The sequence below is a fragment of the Daktulosphaira vitifoliae genome, unplaced genomic scaffold (assembly GCF_025091365.1).
Source record: "Daktulosphaira vitifoliae isolate Bord-2020 unplaced genomic scaffold, ASM2509136v1 Scaffold_3, whole genome shotgun sequence".
NCBI classification, from domain to species: domain Eukaryota; kingdom Metazoa; phylum Arthropoda; class Insecta; order Hemiptera; family Phylloxeridae; genus Daktulosphaira; species Daktulosphaira vitifoliae.
In genome coordinates, this window is record NW_026099574.1 from 37,225,313 (window position 1) to 37,243,636 (window position 18,324).

At 27.4% G+C, this 18,324-nt stretch overlaps 1 protein-coding gene and 1 long non-coding RNA gene across 6 annotated transcripts; one reads left to right on the forward strand and one right to left on the reverse strand.

Annotated features, from left to right (window-relative positions):
* Positions 1 to 1,964: 1,964 nt before the first annotated feature.
* On the reverse strand, positions 1,965 to 14,387 carry LOC126901526 (uncharacterized). 4 transcript variants are annotated; one of them, XM_050678022.1, is made up of 10 exons: positions 13,952 to 14,358; positions 13,758 to 13,809; positions 13,465 to 13,536; positions 13,149 to 13,187; positions 12,542 to 12,697; positions 12,213 to 12,371; positions 5,104 to 5,265; positions 4,185 to 4,349; positions 3,066 to 3,230; positions 1,965 to 2,182 (listed from the first exon to the last, which is right to left on the reverse strand). In XM_050678022.1, the coding sequence occupies exons 4-10, from the start codon at positions 13,183 to 13,185 to the stop codon at positions 2,070 to 2,072; spliced, it is 957 nt and encodes a 318-aa protein (XP_050533979.1). In that variant the 5' UTR covers positions 13,186 to 13,187; positions 13,465 to 13,536; positions 13,758 to 13,809; positions 13,952 to 14,358; the 3' UTR covers positions 1,965 to 2,069. The 4 variants fall into 4 exon arrangements, with proteins under 4 accessions (XP_050533979.1, XP_050533978.1, XP_050533980.1 ...); XM_050678021.1 differs by lacking the exon at positions 13,465 to 13,536 and having other exon boundaries at positions 13,952 to 14,361; XM_050678023.1 differs by lacking the exons at positions 13,758 to 13,809; positions 13,952 to 14,358 and having other exon boundaries at positions 13,465 to 13,727.
* On the forward strand, positions 5,393 to 7,142 carry LOC126901541 (uncharacterized). Of its 2 annotated transcripts, XR_007703060.1 has the most exons (4): positions 5,393 to 5,719; positions 6,070 to 6,141; positions 6,207 to 6,294; positions 6,797 to 7,142. It is a non-coding gene; the product is annotated as an uncharacterized LOC126901541 (long non-coding RNA). The 2 variants fall into 2 exon arrangements; XR_007703059.1 differs by lacking the exon at positions 5,393 to 5,719 and having other exon boundaries at positions 5,945 to 6,141.
* Positions 14,388 to 18,324: the final 3,937 nt, after the last annotated feature.

Genomic DNA, 18,324 nt, shown 5'->3' on the forward strand with positions numbered 1-18,324 from the left:
GCAAAAAGAAACGTGAAAGTGTCACGCGGATGACTGATCAACGTATTATTGTGGCGGGTGTTCGACGCTGGCATTTGTTGGACTTAACACCAGACGATAACGCGTGTATGTAACGGTCCGGATTACAGTGGAGCGGTAGCTGAGAACGAGCTGGAACGACCACGGGTGACAACGCCTTGTCAAAATGTAAAATATAATACCAAGAAATTGTTTAAAAAAATAGCATATTTTTGAATACGGCAGTCATTATCACTATAAAGACAATATTTTTTTTTCTGTTAACAACCCATGGGCTGGTTGGCAGCATTCCTCCATTCTTCCCGCTTCTTTGTTTTACGCATTAATTCGTAGTATGTTTCACATCCCATATTTATTTGACTTATGTATTCGAGTGGTGGTCTTCCTCGACTATTCTACCTAGTACATTGTTATGTCGAAGTGTATGTCCGATTAGTTTACCTCTTCTAATCTTAAATCTTTTAGGGAACTTTTTTCATTTCCTGCTCTTCAAAAAACTTCCTTATTTGTTATGCGATCTACCTATCTTATTTTAAGAATTCTCCTATAGCACTTCGAGTGAAAGTATTTTCTTTTCTTCAGCCTTTTTTATTGTCCACGTCTCACTACCATAAACACTGCCACCTTCTAGACGTAGGTTTTTACTAAGTTTTTCCTTATTTACAAGTCTATATTATTACAAGTTAGTTGACCCTTTTTAGATTTGAACCACCCCCCACGTATACAGGGAAATAGATTTAAAAAAACAGTATGTCGAATGAAAGATGTGTATAAATACTACTTCTCATGAAAAAATTGTATTGATCCATACATTTTTCAAAAAGTTATACCATAATAAAGTTAAAAATGTAAAATACAAAATCGAAGAAATCACCATAAGATTAACTCAGTCAACTACGATAGGAAATAAAGGTAAGTGCAAATATTTATTTGCTAGCTTTACTTCTTAAAAATTCACGTAATAAACAAGAATAATAATAAGTGAGGTAGGGATATTTTATTATTTGATAAATATATTTAATTCGACCCCGAGATACCACACCATTCTTTCCCCTTTATATTTTAATGTACATATCACATACCAATAACCTCTGCGATTAATTTTTATTTATTACACCTCGTTTGAAGAAATTTCTTATTCATATTAAAGTTTTTTTACTATGTGTTTTTTTTTTTATGACTCTTATATATTTTCTCAACTCTTACTTGACCGACTTTTTTTAACGGTACATCAAATAATCACAAGTAATACACTCAATTCAGTAATTTTTTTAAAACAATTTTGTTTGGGCTTTTTAGTTAAAGTAAATGATTAAAATTAATTATGTTCTAAATATTTCAATGACTAAATATTTTTAATCATCGAAAATTACCTAGAAATTATTAATATGATTTCTATTTAAGTGATCTATTACAATGAAAATGTAAAAATATAGTGACATTTCTGATAAATTTATAGTAAATAGTAATTATACAACTACCTGACTACATATTAATCTTAACAATATTATTATTTTATTCTCCTAAAATTTTCTATTTAATAACGTAAATTTCAAACTTGAAGTTGAGCTTAAAGTTATGTAAGCAAATTCAAATTTTTTTATTATAAACTTTCAATAAATCAACTTTAAAATACCAAAAAATTATTCTTTTATTGTAATAAATCATTTTAAAAGAAATATTAATAATTTCTATGTAATTTTTTGTAATTGAATTTGTTGCTTAAATGTTAAAAACAAATATAAGAGATATCTATGTAATTTTTTGTAATTGAATTTGTTGCTTAAATGTTAAAAACAAATATAAGAGAGTATACCGTAATTCTTAATTAAATAAATTACTCTTTCATAAAAATTAAAATTAGGATTACTCTATTATTTTTTAAATAAACACTGAAAATATAAATATTTCATAAAAATGTTTATTCATTAATATCATAATTATAATATATGTTTATAATTATACTAAACTTTATAAATTTTACAATGTACATTGTTCAAGAAAAAAATCCTGAATAATTTTCTTCTTGTCAATACACCTTCTTTATTTTACTAGTATTCAATTCTAGAAAAACCTAATAAATTGTATACACTCAAAAAATGTGACGTTACATTTTTCATACGCCTTAAATTTGATGGATTTAATGCATTTCTTATGAGTGGTTCTAAAAAAGAGATATACAATTATTAAATAGTAAATTATCAATTAAATAATTGAACAGAGTTGCCTTTTATATGTTCATTTTTATTGAAATTCACATTTTAAACTCAACCCATTCAGAACGGACTATGTCATTGCATTACATATTGATAATAATTTTTTGCAAAAATAGTGCAAGGAATTATTTTCTATTTCTATTTTTATTTGTAATTGTATGTAATCAAAATTTTATAAATAAGAAATAATAAAAAAGTTCAGTTACATAATTTTATTTTGTATTAAAATCATTGATCATTCTAATATATATGTATTATATTTATTAACATTATAATTATAATAACATATATAAGGTGACTCGTGAAATAAGTTTCAAAGTATATAACATACAATAATTTTTTGTTTTCATAAGTTATTAGTATTCTAAGTTTTATAATTTTCAAATAAAAATTTGGCCTTAAACCCTCTCCAAGCATCTTAAAATAATGTCAGCTTTTATTTTTTAAATGTAATCATACAAGATGTATCAGATCTAACTAGCAGTTCTTATGACTTTTGATACAATTAAAATTATGTTGTAATTTCTTTATCGTCATGACTCAAGTCTTAAGACATCTAATAATGCGACTGAATCAGTTGAATCATTTTTATGTTTATACGTATGTTAAACATATACGTTTCTAATTAAAAATGAATGTGGTGCAATTTTAAGGGGAAAGATCTTTAGCATTCCCCTAATTACTAAAATAATGCCAATTTTTTTATTAAACTTTATATGGTAGAATACTGTGAACTTTTGGAAAGAAAAATTATAGTATATTTTAAATTCATTATGGTATTGCATGGGCCATTTTTACACAAACCCATTATATTTTATAATAAGTACAAACCATCGTGACAGAATTCTTCAACTTTTACGCGGCATATTGGACACTTTGGATGATATTCACTTTTATTACTAATATAATCAGCACAGATTATACCTATTCTGTGAAGGCAAGGTTTTAGTACAACGTGTCGAAGTTCTTCTTTGCATGCACATCTTTCTATTAACTCTAAATGTTATATATAAGGTTAAAGTAAACTCTAAAATCATATTTATTTAGTTAATATAATAATACTTAAATATCTTTAGCGATATAAACAGTATATCGCTCTAAATTACATTGATTTTTATTCTTTTATGATTAGTTGATTTTCGTCAGAAATTGTAGTTAACGCATGATTATAATATTAAAAATACCTATTCATATTGTTAAATCTATACAAATGTCTTCTATAATTTTTATTGTTATTGTTCTTATTAACATTATTTCTTAAATTTGTACTTAATTTGTTGTTTCTACATATATTAGTCTTATTATTCATTAGTCTACGCTAATTATGGATTGGATATATCATTAAACTTTGGTGACCTACATATTTTATAATTCCATAATCATTAAATTTACATTTATGATTTTTTAAAAGAGAATATATTTCTATTTTCAAAATATCCAAATCACTATTATATTTTCTCAAATTTTATTTTTCCAATTCTTATACCATTTTCTATTAATTGATATACTATATTATCCAATAACATAAATTTATGAACTATTTTTTCTGGTGGTCCCTTAAAAAAAAATTATAAATATTTAAAAAAAAATGGAAATTATATCTTAAAAATGATTAAAATACAAAGACCGTCGCTTCCACCATTAGAGGTTTAACTACTATATATTCTAGTTTTTTGAACCTGATTTTTTTTTTTACAACAATGAAAATCTCTCAATAGTTTCTAAGAAAAATAGTGTCTTACTACATTTCAATCACCCTTTTTATCAAGTTATTGATAAAGTTTATTGAAATCGGACTAACGTTATTCTTTTTCATTTAGATGATAATTCAAGTTTAATTCATTTTGAGTTTATTATTTTTTAGTTTTAAATTAATAATGTAATTTTAATTTTAAAACCAAAGTTATTGTTATTTTGTAAAGATAAATGATATTTTTTTTAAATAATTACCTATGTTTTTAAAACGTTTTATTGGTTCTCTGCATAGTGGACATATATAATTTTTTTGGAGTGATAGCTCATTAGCACAATCATTGCATATTTTATGATAGCATGGACTTAATGTTACACTCAATGTTTTTTCTAATCGACAAATACAGCATGTTTGTTCACTGTCTAATACAAAATATTAAATTAGAATTATATTTTAATTAAAACTAATAATCCAATGACTATTATTGGACATTGGTCAAATTACAGATAAGTGCTAGTTCACCAATGAATTTTGTTTTCAAAAATGATAGAATCTAACATATACAGTCTAAGAATTATATAAAAATTTTGCAAATTGCGTGACACTTTTTCTTGACAATATTATGTTTGAAAGTTTTAAGTGGATTCTTTTTATAATTTAAATTATTAGATTAGTTTATGTTTATGAGCTCATATACTTTATCTTATAAAATTAACGCTTCGTATCGAAGCCTTTTTTTATGATCGTGATGTTAATTACTGTCAATTATCATTTTTACTTGTCCCAACTATTGCATAACTTTCATGTACTGGGTTGTTTTATATACTTTTATTAAATTCAAGCTAAAGCAATGATGACAATCTCATTGAAGCGTTTTATGATAGTAATTTTGTTGTCAGGTATTTGTATATATCCCATATGCCAAACCACATTATTCTAGGTTTCATCGATACTAAGGTTAAAAAGAAATTATATGATTATTTTAAACATTTCTAGATAAATTTATATCATCCATCATTATGTCGTATTCAAAATCTACATTATATTAACAAACGTATTGTTATTATATGCATATTAAAAATAGATGCTCCATGTTTGTAATAATTATTATTGTATATTTTTTCTTAAAACTATAGTAGAGGTAAACTTGAGTAAATTAAATAATTGAAAGCTTACCATTTTCCGAAGAATGATCTTGAATATGATTACAATTTTTTACTGGACACTTATTAGTTTTGTTTCTATTTATACAAATCTGTCCAATAAAATGGTTACAATGCTTCATTTTTTTCACAGCAAGTTCGTCACTGCAGTTTTGGCAATCATTTTTCAGTCTTACTAAAAATAACATTTTTTGGGTCCATTGAAACATAAATAATTAGGTATCAGAATATTTTTTTANACTTTATTTGTATGAAGCGACTACTCAAACAATTACTCGCCGAGTTACATAAAGAATGTTATTTAAAAATAACATTTTTTGGGTCCATTGAAACATAAATAATTAGGTATCAGAATATTTTTTTAACTTATAGAAAATAGCATACGCTTTAATTTTAATATGTTTAAAGTTCACAATATTTTTGAAATATTTTCAAAAGTTGAAAAGATAACTTTTTGTGCAAAATTAATACTTCTTATATTGGTATTTTGAATTCCCCAAGGCAAGTAGGACAGATTCCCAAAACAGTTACACTAATTGAAAATAAAATACCTAAGGTATTTTTTTAGAAAATGAAAAATATATTGTGTTTTAGGTCTATTCCTGTGAACTTTCAGCAGCTATTTAATTGTAAGTAAAATTTTTAAATTGTATATTGTTTTCACCCTTTAATGCATTTATTTATTTTTAACAATCGATAATACTGTTAAATTTCTAAAAGTTTTTTCATAAATAAAATTACTATAACTCGAAATAAATGGAAAATATATATATGGTACGTGTTGCATTGAAGGGATAAAATTATGTTAGTGCTTATAATGGTTGCCCATACTTTTGGATTCACCGAATAAATAAAGTAGATATATATTTTTATATGATCGTTTTAAACATTTTTTATGACAAAATTGTAGTCCGCACAACTAATGCATGTTTAAAACTAAAATTATAATATTTTAGGTAATACAAATACGAATTTTTAGGTTATTAAATATATTCAAAAAACCGTTCCAGTATCTCTTTCAAGTGTATCTGTTTTCGTGTATTTAATCAAAGTAAGTTACTATCTAGACATCACTTTTCAGTTTAAATTGTACTTATAAGTTGACAATAATTTTAGTCATTCGAAATGAAATTACCAAAGAGTGAAAATAATGTAGAACACCTTGTTGAATACATGGAAAGATCTGGAGTGTTATGTTGAATTGGTTAGTATTTATTATGTTGCAAAGGTTAAAAAATATCGTCTTTTGTAAAAATGCATGTGTCTACAATATATAGCGACGAATAGTTTGAAAACAACTGTATTATTAAAAAAAAAAAACTTAGTTTATAAGTTGTTAGAGGTGTACACATAGCTAAAGAAGTGCATCGGCTATATTGTAGCCCAGTGATTAAACATATACAAGTAGAGAGAGGAGTGGGGTAGTATGCTATAAGAGGGTACCGATATAAATGTCAAATTAATGATTTCGTGGTAAACAGATGGAGGTGTAGGAGGTGACGAAAAAAAAATTTAGAGCACTAACTGCAACCATTTTTGAGTTTTGTGCAATTTCAAGAAATTTGTATTACGCGGTATCCTCCTCCGTCATGTTGTGGCTGATGATAGTAGTTATTGTTAAAAATGTATATATCAGTGTCGTGTTGTACGCCATTAATATGACCTTAACCATATATGATTAACTCACGAATAATTTTGTTTTGTAGAAAATGGAACAATTGAAACAAAAAATGAATAATCTAACCAAAGGCATGGAGTACATTAAAATGTCTGATTTGGTAGAGAATAATGCCTATCGAGTGGTTTCAATGAAAAATTTGACAACGAGAAGCGTTATTGTGGCACAGTTGCCCGAAATCCGACAAGTTTTTTTCCTCAGAATACAGTTGACGGACGATGAAATTAAAACGTACGACGGCAACACCAAAATGTCACTTTGTTATAGAATAAAGACGGGAAATGCATATTTATTTGACTTTCATTAAAATTCTTTTAATTTATTAACTTTTTTTTACAATGATCTATTTATATATATATTTTACACTGATTTATATGTACAACAAAATATGAATTAAAATTCAATAATTTGTTAAAAATCTATTTGTGTTTATATTATTATTCCGATAGTACAGAACGTAATAGTAGTTTATAACAAAGGAAAATTATACATTATATCAAATAGTTTTTCAAATTTGTGGAAAATGTAAAAGGAAAAATCACAATAACCTTACTTTAAAGTAGATTTTAAGAAAAGAAAATCTTATTATTGTATTCAAGTTAAATTTCTACACCATTTATAATATAGTCCGTTAACAATCCAGTCGTGTTTACTCAAATAGTAAAAGTACATTGAACTGAATAGTTTATGATAGAGGTGTCCACTCACACGTTTAACTAATGTATTAATTTTTCAATAGTTGTTATCATGTCATTCGAATGCGATTGTGGGTCTGCATTTGTCGATAGTAATAGTATATATGTTCATTGTAGTATAAATCAGCGTCACCGTCAAAATGTATTTCAGGGGAACGATGTTTGACAGTGATTGTGGGTAGGGAGACCAAACGCGCGTGCATGCACGTTGGAAGGACCGGCTTTGTCCTATAGAATCTGCACTACGCGGTCGAGTGATATATTATTTGTTTAAAAATGAAACGACTATTGACGATTTTATTCAATACGTAAGTGACGATTTAACCATCGTAATAAATGATGTTACCAAGCACGATGTAATAAAGTTCACTATTGTACTGCACACAACATAAATACGCCAAGTTACGGGTAAAGTGAGAGACGTGTCGTTTAAAATAATAATACTGTCGATTTAGGTACCGTATATGCCGGCGTTTTGGATGGAATCACGGAGAATCTTTTGTACGAAAAACGGGAAATATAGACCCAAGGTAGCGGGTGGTCACTATTATTCATAGACGGTCTGCTGTTGAGAGTCACAAAAATTTCACCGTTAATTGGTGGCTCGTACATTGAATTTTCACAGTGTATCAAACGAAAATTTGCGATCATAAACATAAGAAACGTCGAACAGCAGTGTTTTAAATGGGCAATTTTATGTAAATAAACAAGAATAAAAAACATAGAATGCAGGTTACATTGATCTGGAAAAATCCACAAATATGCGTTTTGATGACATTGATTCCTACATCATCGAAACAAATTATTCGATTTGAATGTAATAACCCGTCAATGTCGGTCAATGTGTTCCCGTTGAATGATAAAAATAACGTGTATCCATTGCGTATCACTAAATCACGTACGAGCACTCATCATGTTGATTTACTTGACGTTGTCGAGCCGGGAAACGGCCACTATTATTGTATATCAAAATTTTCAAATTCGTGTCAAAACAGAGAACCAATGGCAAACGACACGAGTACTGTACACGAGTATTGTAAACATTGATTAAACGTATTTACCGATCGTTCGTTAAAGACTCAACCGAGCGGACAAGTGAGAGTGGATGAGCACCATAAAATATACGGAAAGTTCAAGGAAGCACGAGCCGTCCTTCCCACACCCGACTATGAATAGTCGGTTCTGCGGTTCAAAAACACAAGGCGAGAGAAGCCGATTCAAGTGGTTGTGTAAGTAGACACGGAGAGTTTGTTGGTTCGCACCGAGTCAAGTACTGTACGGATACATAAAATCACCAGGCTATGTGTTATTGTTTCTATGTGGTACGCGATTTCAAGGTGTTGCCAAATAATATCTGCGATGGACTACCAAACGAACAGGTACTTTAAAGGGGACCGGATACGGCCAAATACTTTATCACGACGTTGGTAACCATTGGTAAAATATTATAGGACATAATGAAAGTGAACATAGATATGACGCCACTAACTCATCATCGATTCGACACAACGAAAAATTGTGAGTTGTGTTCAATTAGGTTCACAGATAAAGTAAAAAAAAAGTCAAGGATCATAATCACTAGACGACTCGGTTTCGTTCCATTTTGTGTAACAAATGCAATCTACAACGACGTCCACCGACCTTTATGCCGGTCATCATACGCGGTCTGTCCAACTAGAATTCGCATATGATTTTCCCAAAGTTGCGCATACGACGATAAAGACATATATATCATTGCATAGTCCGAAGAAAAGTACATCATGGTCAGTAAGACCATGAATGAATATTTTCGTATCCAGTTCATAGATTCCTACCGGTTTTATACAAGTGAGTTATCTAAGCTGACCGCTACATTGTTGACACCGGATTTCGTGCATACACACAAAGTGTTTGAATCGATGGAGTTGGTTACTCGAAAATTTGTTTTTACGAGTACGTCAACTGTTATATTGAATATATATTTTTATTTATATCTGAATCGTATGTAATAACTTTGTTGTTGTTTTAGATACTGGCCGGTGTGTTTGAAAATTTTTGAAAGGAAAGTCTGACAAATTACAAACTCGTTCCTTCACATTATTTTTCGTGTTCGGCATTATCGTTCGACGCAATGTTGAAGTACGACGACACATACATTGAACTATTGACGGATCCGGATATGTTGTTGATGTTTGAAATGGGTACATGTGGAGGTTTAACACAAATTAATCAGCGGTATGCTCGAGAAAACCATCCAGATGTCCCCGACTACAACCCCAATTTGCCTTCCGTATTTGGACGCTACTAATTTGTACAGGACAGGTATGTTTATATAATGTAACTTTATTTATATAAAAAAATATTGAAATTTCCTTTTCTTTTTTACATCCATGATGGAAACTATTCCGTTTGGATATTTTGAGTAGTCGACGGCAACGCTGGAAGAAGTACTGAACACCCGCAACGACGGTGATTACGGATACTCCGTGGAAATTGATGCACATTATTCATATGAATTGCACTATTGAGACAATGATTAACCCTTTTTTTCGGTAAATGAGAGATCACCGTTGTCGCCTTCGAAACACAGCAAGTTGATCACCACGTTACAACCAAAACGTGGTTACATCGTGCACTGCCGTGAATTAAAAATGGCTGTGAAACACGGTGAGGTTGTAATCAAACTACAAAAATTTATAAAAATTATGCAATCCTGCTGGTTGGCAACGCAGATGATACATACATTGATATTGACTATAATTGTGAAATTGGGCTGTTGAGCTTACACACTTGATACATAATGCCAAACAATGACGATATTAACAATATAAACGTTTTTGGATTGCCCGGTCAAGAACCCTTGCTGAAAGTAATACTGCCCGTTAGTACGTAAGAATTGAATGACTTAATCAAATATATGCCAGTCAGTACGAGAAAATTTCCTTTGAATATACAATTGTCGAAAAGGATTAAGATAGAAAAGTGACTTCGTTGTTCAAAATCGAAGTGAACCACGTGACGATGCATTGTTAAATAATGTGTCAATATCTCAACAATTTCTCACATGACAGATCATATTACCGTTTATTGGGTTTCAATCCTTTGTATTTGGAATCTTCATTAGCCTCACGTATCGGATAATCCAGTGTCAATAACACCTATTACGTCTATTTATGTGGATTGCAATATTATTGTGGGTTTGTACCACAGTGGAAAACAACCACACACCTTACATGAGTTTTCTCCCAGCGTGCCATCAGGCTACCACATTATAGAAGTTCTCAGGCAAATTGTTTACTACCCATTGAACACAAATGTGTTGGATACAGTACGAATTGTTCTATGTAATCAGGAAGGTAACAATATAAATCTTAAAGACGAAGAATTATCCGTACGTTTGTACATTAGAGATAAATAGCTACATCACTCACTTTCTGAACACACTGGAAATCGAATGGTTGTAACATGTCGTTGATTTTTAACAACAATCGTATGACCATATCATCATTATCAGAGAAGCTTAATTTGATACGTTACGGTGGTGGTTACATCAAACGGTCTTGGACTACGAATCGAGCAAACCATGTGACGTCAAGGAAACTTACAAAAGATAATATCGCATATCTAAAATCACTGGACTATCGTATCGTCAATAACGACAGAATATATAAATGTTTTGGAAAAGTCTCCTGTAGATGATAACATGAAACTGGAATATTACCAGGAACCCCAAAGATACAACAACTCGTACGGAAACAATGATAAGATTCGCATTGAATTGTGCAGCAAAGAAAAATTTACCATACCGTGTGAAAGTTACTTGCAAATAGAGGGGAAATCCTATGACGCTTACCCTGACACCTGTAAATTCTAAATAGGGAATAAGTGGACTGTATACTTGAGTAAGATTGTCTGTTCACACACTTGAAGCCGGAGAGGTTGTCTACAGGAAACAAGAGGGTATGTGAAACAGATAAAAGAGGTAACTTAAACTATGAATAAAAAAATGACTATATTAGTAGTTATCACAGAAATGTATGAATAAAGAAAATTATAAATAAATATTATTTAACTGCAATAATATTTATTACTCTTTGATAAAAATAAATTATTAATTTTTCAATAATAGATATGTATGGCTCAATAATAAGAGAAATGACTAATAAGAATATATAAAAACGTAAACTAAACAAACTTGCTAAATTTAATAACTCGCAATACTGTTAAAATGTGTGTCCACTGGCCAACTGCAACAACACCTTAATTAACTCACTTAAAACTATATAATCAATAAATCTAACTCAACTTATAACAAATGTATAATTAACAATCAATATATATACAGAAGAAAGTGGAGGAAACGAGTGTAATCCGGCCATGTGAATCGGACTAATATTTAGGTGCCGGTTTTAAGCATAGAGCGCAGCACATAACTCGTTTGAGCTGTAACACAAGGCATAAGGGACAAATATAAAGGGTATTTATTAGCTAATAATTAGAGAACACTATGTAGATGAAAGTTACAAAAAAAAATTATTTTTGCACTGAGAGTGTTATGATATAAAATCACTCTGTATATGACTAAGAGTATAGATTTGTAATATAATGGCACAATTCAAAACATTTTATTAAAAATGAAATACAAGCTAAACATAAGTTTTGATTTGTTTTTCATGAGATATTATTCACGGTCAGATTTTAATAATATACTATTGATCACTTTGACCCGTCCATACCATAATGAAAAAAAATGAAAAATTTATTCCATACCTAATTTAAAAAAATAACTAGCTTTGATGCCACATTGTGGACATCTATGAAAAGGTGAGTATGATTCATTAGCACAAATATTGCCAACTTTATGAAAACAAGGAAACGTTGTTACTGTAGATGCTTCTTCTTTGCAAGAGTAACATAAGCCGTTATCATCTGTAAAAAAAATATATAATTAACATATTTAAAAATTTTGCATACAAATAAATCTAGAATTTTAATTTATATTTTTAACTAAAAAAAAAATCAATATTTCATAAAAAAAATCGAAGGTAGTATGCTTAATAAATAACTTTCTATACTCTAAAGTTAAGTAAAATACGTACTAAAACTTTCGAAATTATTTGTCCATTTTTTGCATGATGGGATCGTACATATATTTTTCGCTTCAAAAGCACAAGTTACACACACTCGGTGTAAACAAGGTTTTAAAATTATTTCTGGTTTCAATAGATGACAAATTTCACATAAGTCATAATCGCCTAATCCCAAATATTTTATTAATTATAATTATTATTAGTATTATTATTAATAGGGTTAACTAATAGTGGTTATATTTATTTTTCCAATACAAAGATTAGATAATATAGAAAATTAAATTAAAATACCTAATTTAGAACAAAAAGAAACAACCTATTATACAATGCTGAATTGAAAAATATCAAACAATAATAATTATTGTTTGATATTAATTATTAATGAAATTTGTTACGAAAAATGTGTACTTAGAATTTGAGTACACTTGATATAAATCAATTAATTAATTGTAATGTACTAAGTATAAAAATGTATTAATATTAAAATTTTTAATATCTTATAGTGTTAGTTTCCTATTTTCGTTTATTATTGATAGGTGTTAACTGAAATTATGTAAAAAATTGTTATGTATGAACAGTTTATATCATTAATATTATTCTTATCAAATATTCTTACATTCACGAAACAAGGCTTCCAAATTTATAAGTGCCATGACTAAAAAAAAAATATTGAATATATGAAAATGTATTTATAAGAGATGTACTTAGATCAGTTGTTAATATCTAGTGCCTCGATGTTTAAGTATTATGCATTAACTCGATTCCATTGTTCTATACTAAACAAGTTTTTTTCTCTTCTCAACCTTAAATCTTAAATATAACGTCTTAAGATAAGACATATATTTATATAGAATAATGCAGTAAATACAATTAAACTGAAAATTATAAAATTCAAAATGTTATGGAAATAACCAAAACTTTAAATTTGCCACCTTCTATCTCATATGATGTATATTGTCAAACAACACATGTAGGATTAAGATCTTGTGCCAATTTGAGACTCTCTATAATGTATAAATTGATTTAAACAATTTTTATAGTTATTTTATATTAATGCTACTGACTTATTCACTAAAATTATTGAAAACGTAAAAATTATATCAAATAAAGTGTTATCATAATTTCATATATGTAGTTCAAAAATTTAATCTTTAATTAGCAGTTATATTTTGTATTATGCTATTAAGTAGTTCTTTAGTTATTAAAAAAATATTTAAGTTATTACCTTGAAAAGCTAAACAAAAACTAATAAAAAAAATCAATTGATTCAGCAAACTCTAAAAATATAACAATTATTGTAGGATTTTATTTTTAAATGTATAGATTATAAATTTGGAATGAAATTAGCATTCTTATATTTTTAATAATATTATAATATAAAATATTTTCATATATCTAAGTATTTTTTTAAATTCTCACCATTTTTATTTATAAGTTATTTCACTGATTAAGAGTGAACTATTATTCTAAGATGTAATAAAAGCTAATACTTTAAACTAGTTTGCGCAATTTCTAAACAATTTGGTCATTTATATGTTCACTAAAATTTTTTGATCAAAAATTGTATTATATTTTTGTGAAAATATTACAAGTCAATAAAACTTGTACAAATAAATGTATAAAGATTTTAAAAAAAACCATTTTAAAATGAGATAAATATTTATAATGACTGCGCTTGTGTCTTCATGTGTACAAAGCTTAAACGGCAATAAAAACGTGTATTAAAATTTATGAGTTACATTTTATAAATGTGACATATAATGAGTATAATATACAGAAAATCGTAGGAAAAACTACAATAATTTTTTTTGACTGTTGGTTTCGATGGATTTAATTCAATAGATAAATCTTGTTAAAATTTATCATTAATTATTGTTCAGTATACGATGATCGTTTGTGATAATGGTGGGATCGAGTTAGTTGCTCGTTATACGCCACGCCGGTAACATTGCCGGACCGATTCGCGACGTAATAATTGTTACTATAAATAATTTTTCATTATAATAAATTAATATCTAGAAATACAGTCCACTCTTTTTTATTATTTAAATAACGAGTTGCTCAAACAATTATACTTAATAGTTTCAAAGAAACACTTGTTACTTTTTAGCTGCAATGCGAATCTAAGAAGATTAATTTAACTATGATTTTATTATTTATTTTTTTTTTGTGTCTTTTTCTGGATTACTTTAATATTTTTCGAGTTACCAATCACATGTTTCAATAGTATACCAACTGGTAGTTTTGGGTAATTCAGTTTAATAAAATCTTAAAAATACAAGGCGTTCTAAGTAGCCATCTGTAAAATATTCTCCAGTTATACTTTTAATACTCTTTATTAAAGGATTGCCGCAATCTTCACAATTTTCGAGTTTATAGGCTTCTTCAATGAATACTTTTTCAAATTCTTTTGGAGAGCCAGCTGAAAATTATTCAGAGTTAGAAATAGTAATTTGGTATAATTATATTTAGATCACACTTTTAATTTTATTAAAAAGTGAATATTTTAGTAATTATATTACTATAATTTATAATAATCAGATAATTTCTGATAAACAGATAAACAGATCTGACTGTTGATGTATTTAAATTAACTCACAACATTGTGCCAAATAAACTGTCATATTTAAAGCAAATCAGTGAATAATATCATAATTGACAATAAACGCTGCGAATTCGTAACCGTTATTCTTGTATTTTAACTGACAAATTTGAAACCTTATTATATCTAATAAACGGTTGAAGCCATTTTAAAAATTTATTTACTATTAAATAAAATCTTTAAACATTTTATTATATTCAAAATATGTGTACCCATTTAACAATATTACAACAATTACAAGGCATAAGATAAAAACTTTAAAGTATCGCAAAAATATAGTTTGTGAACAATATAATGTAAGTAATAATAAACAAAGAAAACAATTTTTCATAATTTTTAACTTCGATTCGAAACTGAGATTAATTTTAAATAATGTTTTAGCTTCGATGCGAAGCTGAGAAGGTATTGGTTTTACTAAGATGTGTTTATTTTTTTTTTTTTTGTGTCTGTTACCACTTTTTCTCAGCTCTCACCGAACCGATTTCTTTCAATGATACGTCAAAAGATCACAAATCGTATCTAGTCGAAGACATTACCCTTAAAAATTGAAAAAAATTCCCTCGTTCCCCGTAAATGGGGGAAACCTCCAAAAAAATTACAAATTTNGAATTGAAAAAAATTCCCTTGCTCCCCGTAAATGGGGGAAACCTCCAAAAAAATTACAAATTTAAAAATGGCTAATTTTCGAAATTTTTTCAATTTTTTTTACTAAAAACTGCCGTAACTTTTTCAAAAATGAACATATCAATATAATTTTTTTTTATATAGATGCATGATATATTTACCTATTATTTGATATGTTTTTTTTGTAAATTTGGGTAGGTTACGTGTCAAAAATGCATATAGAAAGTAGAAATATTTCAACTTAATTTTTGAAAAAATGAACATATCACAATATAATTTTTTTTTATATAGATGCTTGATGTCTTTACTTATCATTTGGTATATTTTTTTTGTTAATCTGACACTTACCCTGCCCACAGGGGGGGGTTTAAAATGACAACTTTTTCACAAAAAATTAACTTTTTCAGCTTGACATTTGAAAATGTTTCGGAAGGTCTGACATTTTTATATATATCTTAAATTAAAGCTAATGTAAAATACTTTAATTTGAAAAAAAAAATTTGACTTCTGGACTTGTCGTCATGGTGAAAAAGGCCACCAAATGCTATTTTTGTGTGAAAATTCTCGATTTTATATTTTACATTTTTTACTTTCAAATGCTATAACTTTTTAAAAAATGTATGGATCAACATCATTTTTTTATGAGAAATAATATTTTTTAATAATCCCTTTTTCATTTGACATACTTTATCTTAAGCAAGATATTAATAAGGGACTAGCAGATCATGTAGCATTTGGAATAATCCACCAATTTTTTTAAATTAAACACTATCTAAAGATTTGCATCGAAGTGTTTTATTTTTATTAAAGTTTTTTTTATGGCTCTTATTTATTTTCTCAGCTTTCACTTGACAATTTTTTTTAACGATACATCAAATGATCACAAGTAATACAATTTATTGAGTAATTTTTTTTTAACAAAATTTTGATTGGGTTTTTTAGTTAAAATAAATNTGATAACAAGTAATACAATTTATTGAGTAATTTTTTTTTAACAAAATTTTGATTGGGTTTTTTAGTTAAAATAAATGATTAAAATTAATTATGTTCTGAATATTTCAATGACAGAATATTTTTAATCATCGAAAATTACAAAGAAATGATTAATATGATTTCTATTTAAGTGATCTATTACAGTAAAAATGCAAAAATATAATTTTATAATAAATAATGTTTTTAATTATTTTTTTATTGTAATAAATCATTTTAAAATAAATATTAATAATTTCTATTTAATTCTTGATGTTTAAAAAGATGATATAATTGAAATATTCTGAACTATTTACCTTATACTTATATCCTATAGTTTTTAACTAATTAGTAATAATATCAAAAATTATTGACTATGGAAAACATATAATAGTTGATTTGAAATTATTACAAAAATTGAATTATAAAAGTGTCTTTTTTACTCTGATGGAATTTTTTGCAGACCGTTTATTCATAATTAACAACAAATTATTATCTAAAAAGTTCTGTGTCAAGTCCTTTGATTTTGATACATATTTGCCATAAAATTAATAGCTACTTTATAATATTTTATAAATTCTCTGAAAAAATTACAATACTAAATTATTAAATATCAATTGCATACTACGTTGAATTGCTATAATAGATATTTATTCGTAAATGATACTTATAATTATAATTATTATAGAAATAGGAGTTAATTTTGCTTTTAAAATATTAACAAATTTCTAAAAATTAAAGACTATCTACAGATTTTCTTTGTAGCGTTTTTTATGATAGTTATTTTAATCACTGTCAGATATCTTCTATACTTGTCCATTCTATATTGCGATCCCACTATGATACCGTTTGTTTAATATTATTAATTAAATTTTGTTGTGCGAACCTACGTGGTAAAGGAATTAAACTTAATAAATAAAATGAAAACACTCACTTTTCAATAAATATGTAAATATATTATGTGTTTGAATAGTAAATAATACAATACTACGTTAATTCTTAATATTAGAACAAATGAATACGATAATGAAAGAGAATGACATAGAATGATGTAAAATTAATTAGGATGAAGTAGAATTATGATATGGAATAACATATAAGTGTAATTAGTGCATATTAAACCACGTCTGACTGTATGGGATCTACATTGGGAGTCCTTTGCCATGGCACCTGGACCATAAGTGGATTTAATAGAAAAAAATTTAAAAAAAATAATAAGAAAACCAATAATATGCACTTTGATGAAACAAAGTGAATAAAAAAATTATATATATAAACATATACTAAAATATAAAGTGTTGTTGTAGACTATAATACGCTGATACCTTGTAAATATAACCAATATGTTTGTTTGATGTCACCAGTGGTGGACATACTTTAGTATGTCGAAGACCGTTACCTTAAAACTAGAGAAAATGATGTAAAGGAAAAAAAAATAAGATACACGTGAAATTGAAGATATTCACGCAATAAAAAGATTTTTGTTGATTAAGAAAATTAAGGGGACTTTATTAAATTATTACAATTAAGTTAATAGTGGACAAAACCCGAAGGCAAAAACCACTCTGCAAATAAAGGGACAAAAGAGAAAAAAAAA

Bases quoted from the DNA above. Each gene is read 5' to 3' on its own strand.
- LOC126901526 (XM_050678021.1), bottom strand. The intron at 13,188-13,757 runs GTAATAACTTAA...TTTTTTTTTTAG, and splicing joins TTTTTGTTTAGCTTTTCAAG to TCATGGCACTTATAAATTTG. The intron at 3,231-4,184 runs GTAATTATTTAA...TATAACATTTAG, and splicing joins AAAACGTTTTAAAAACATAG to AGTTAATAGAAAGATGTGCA.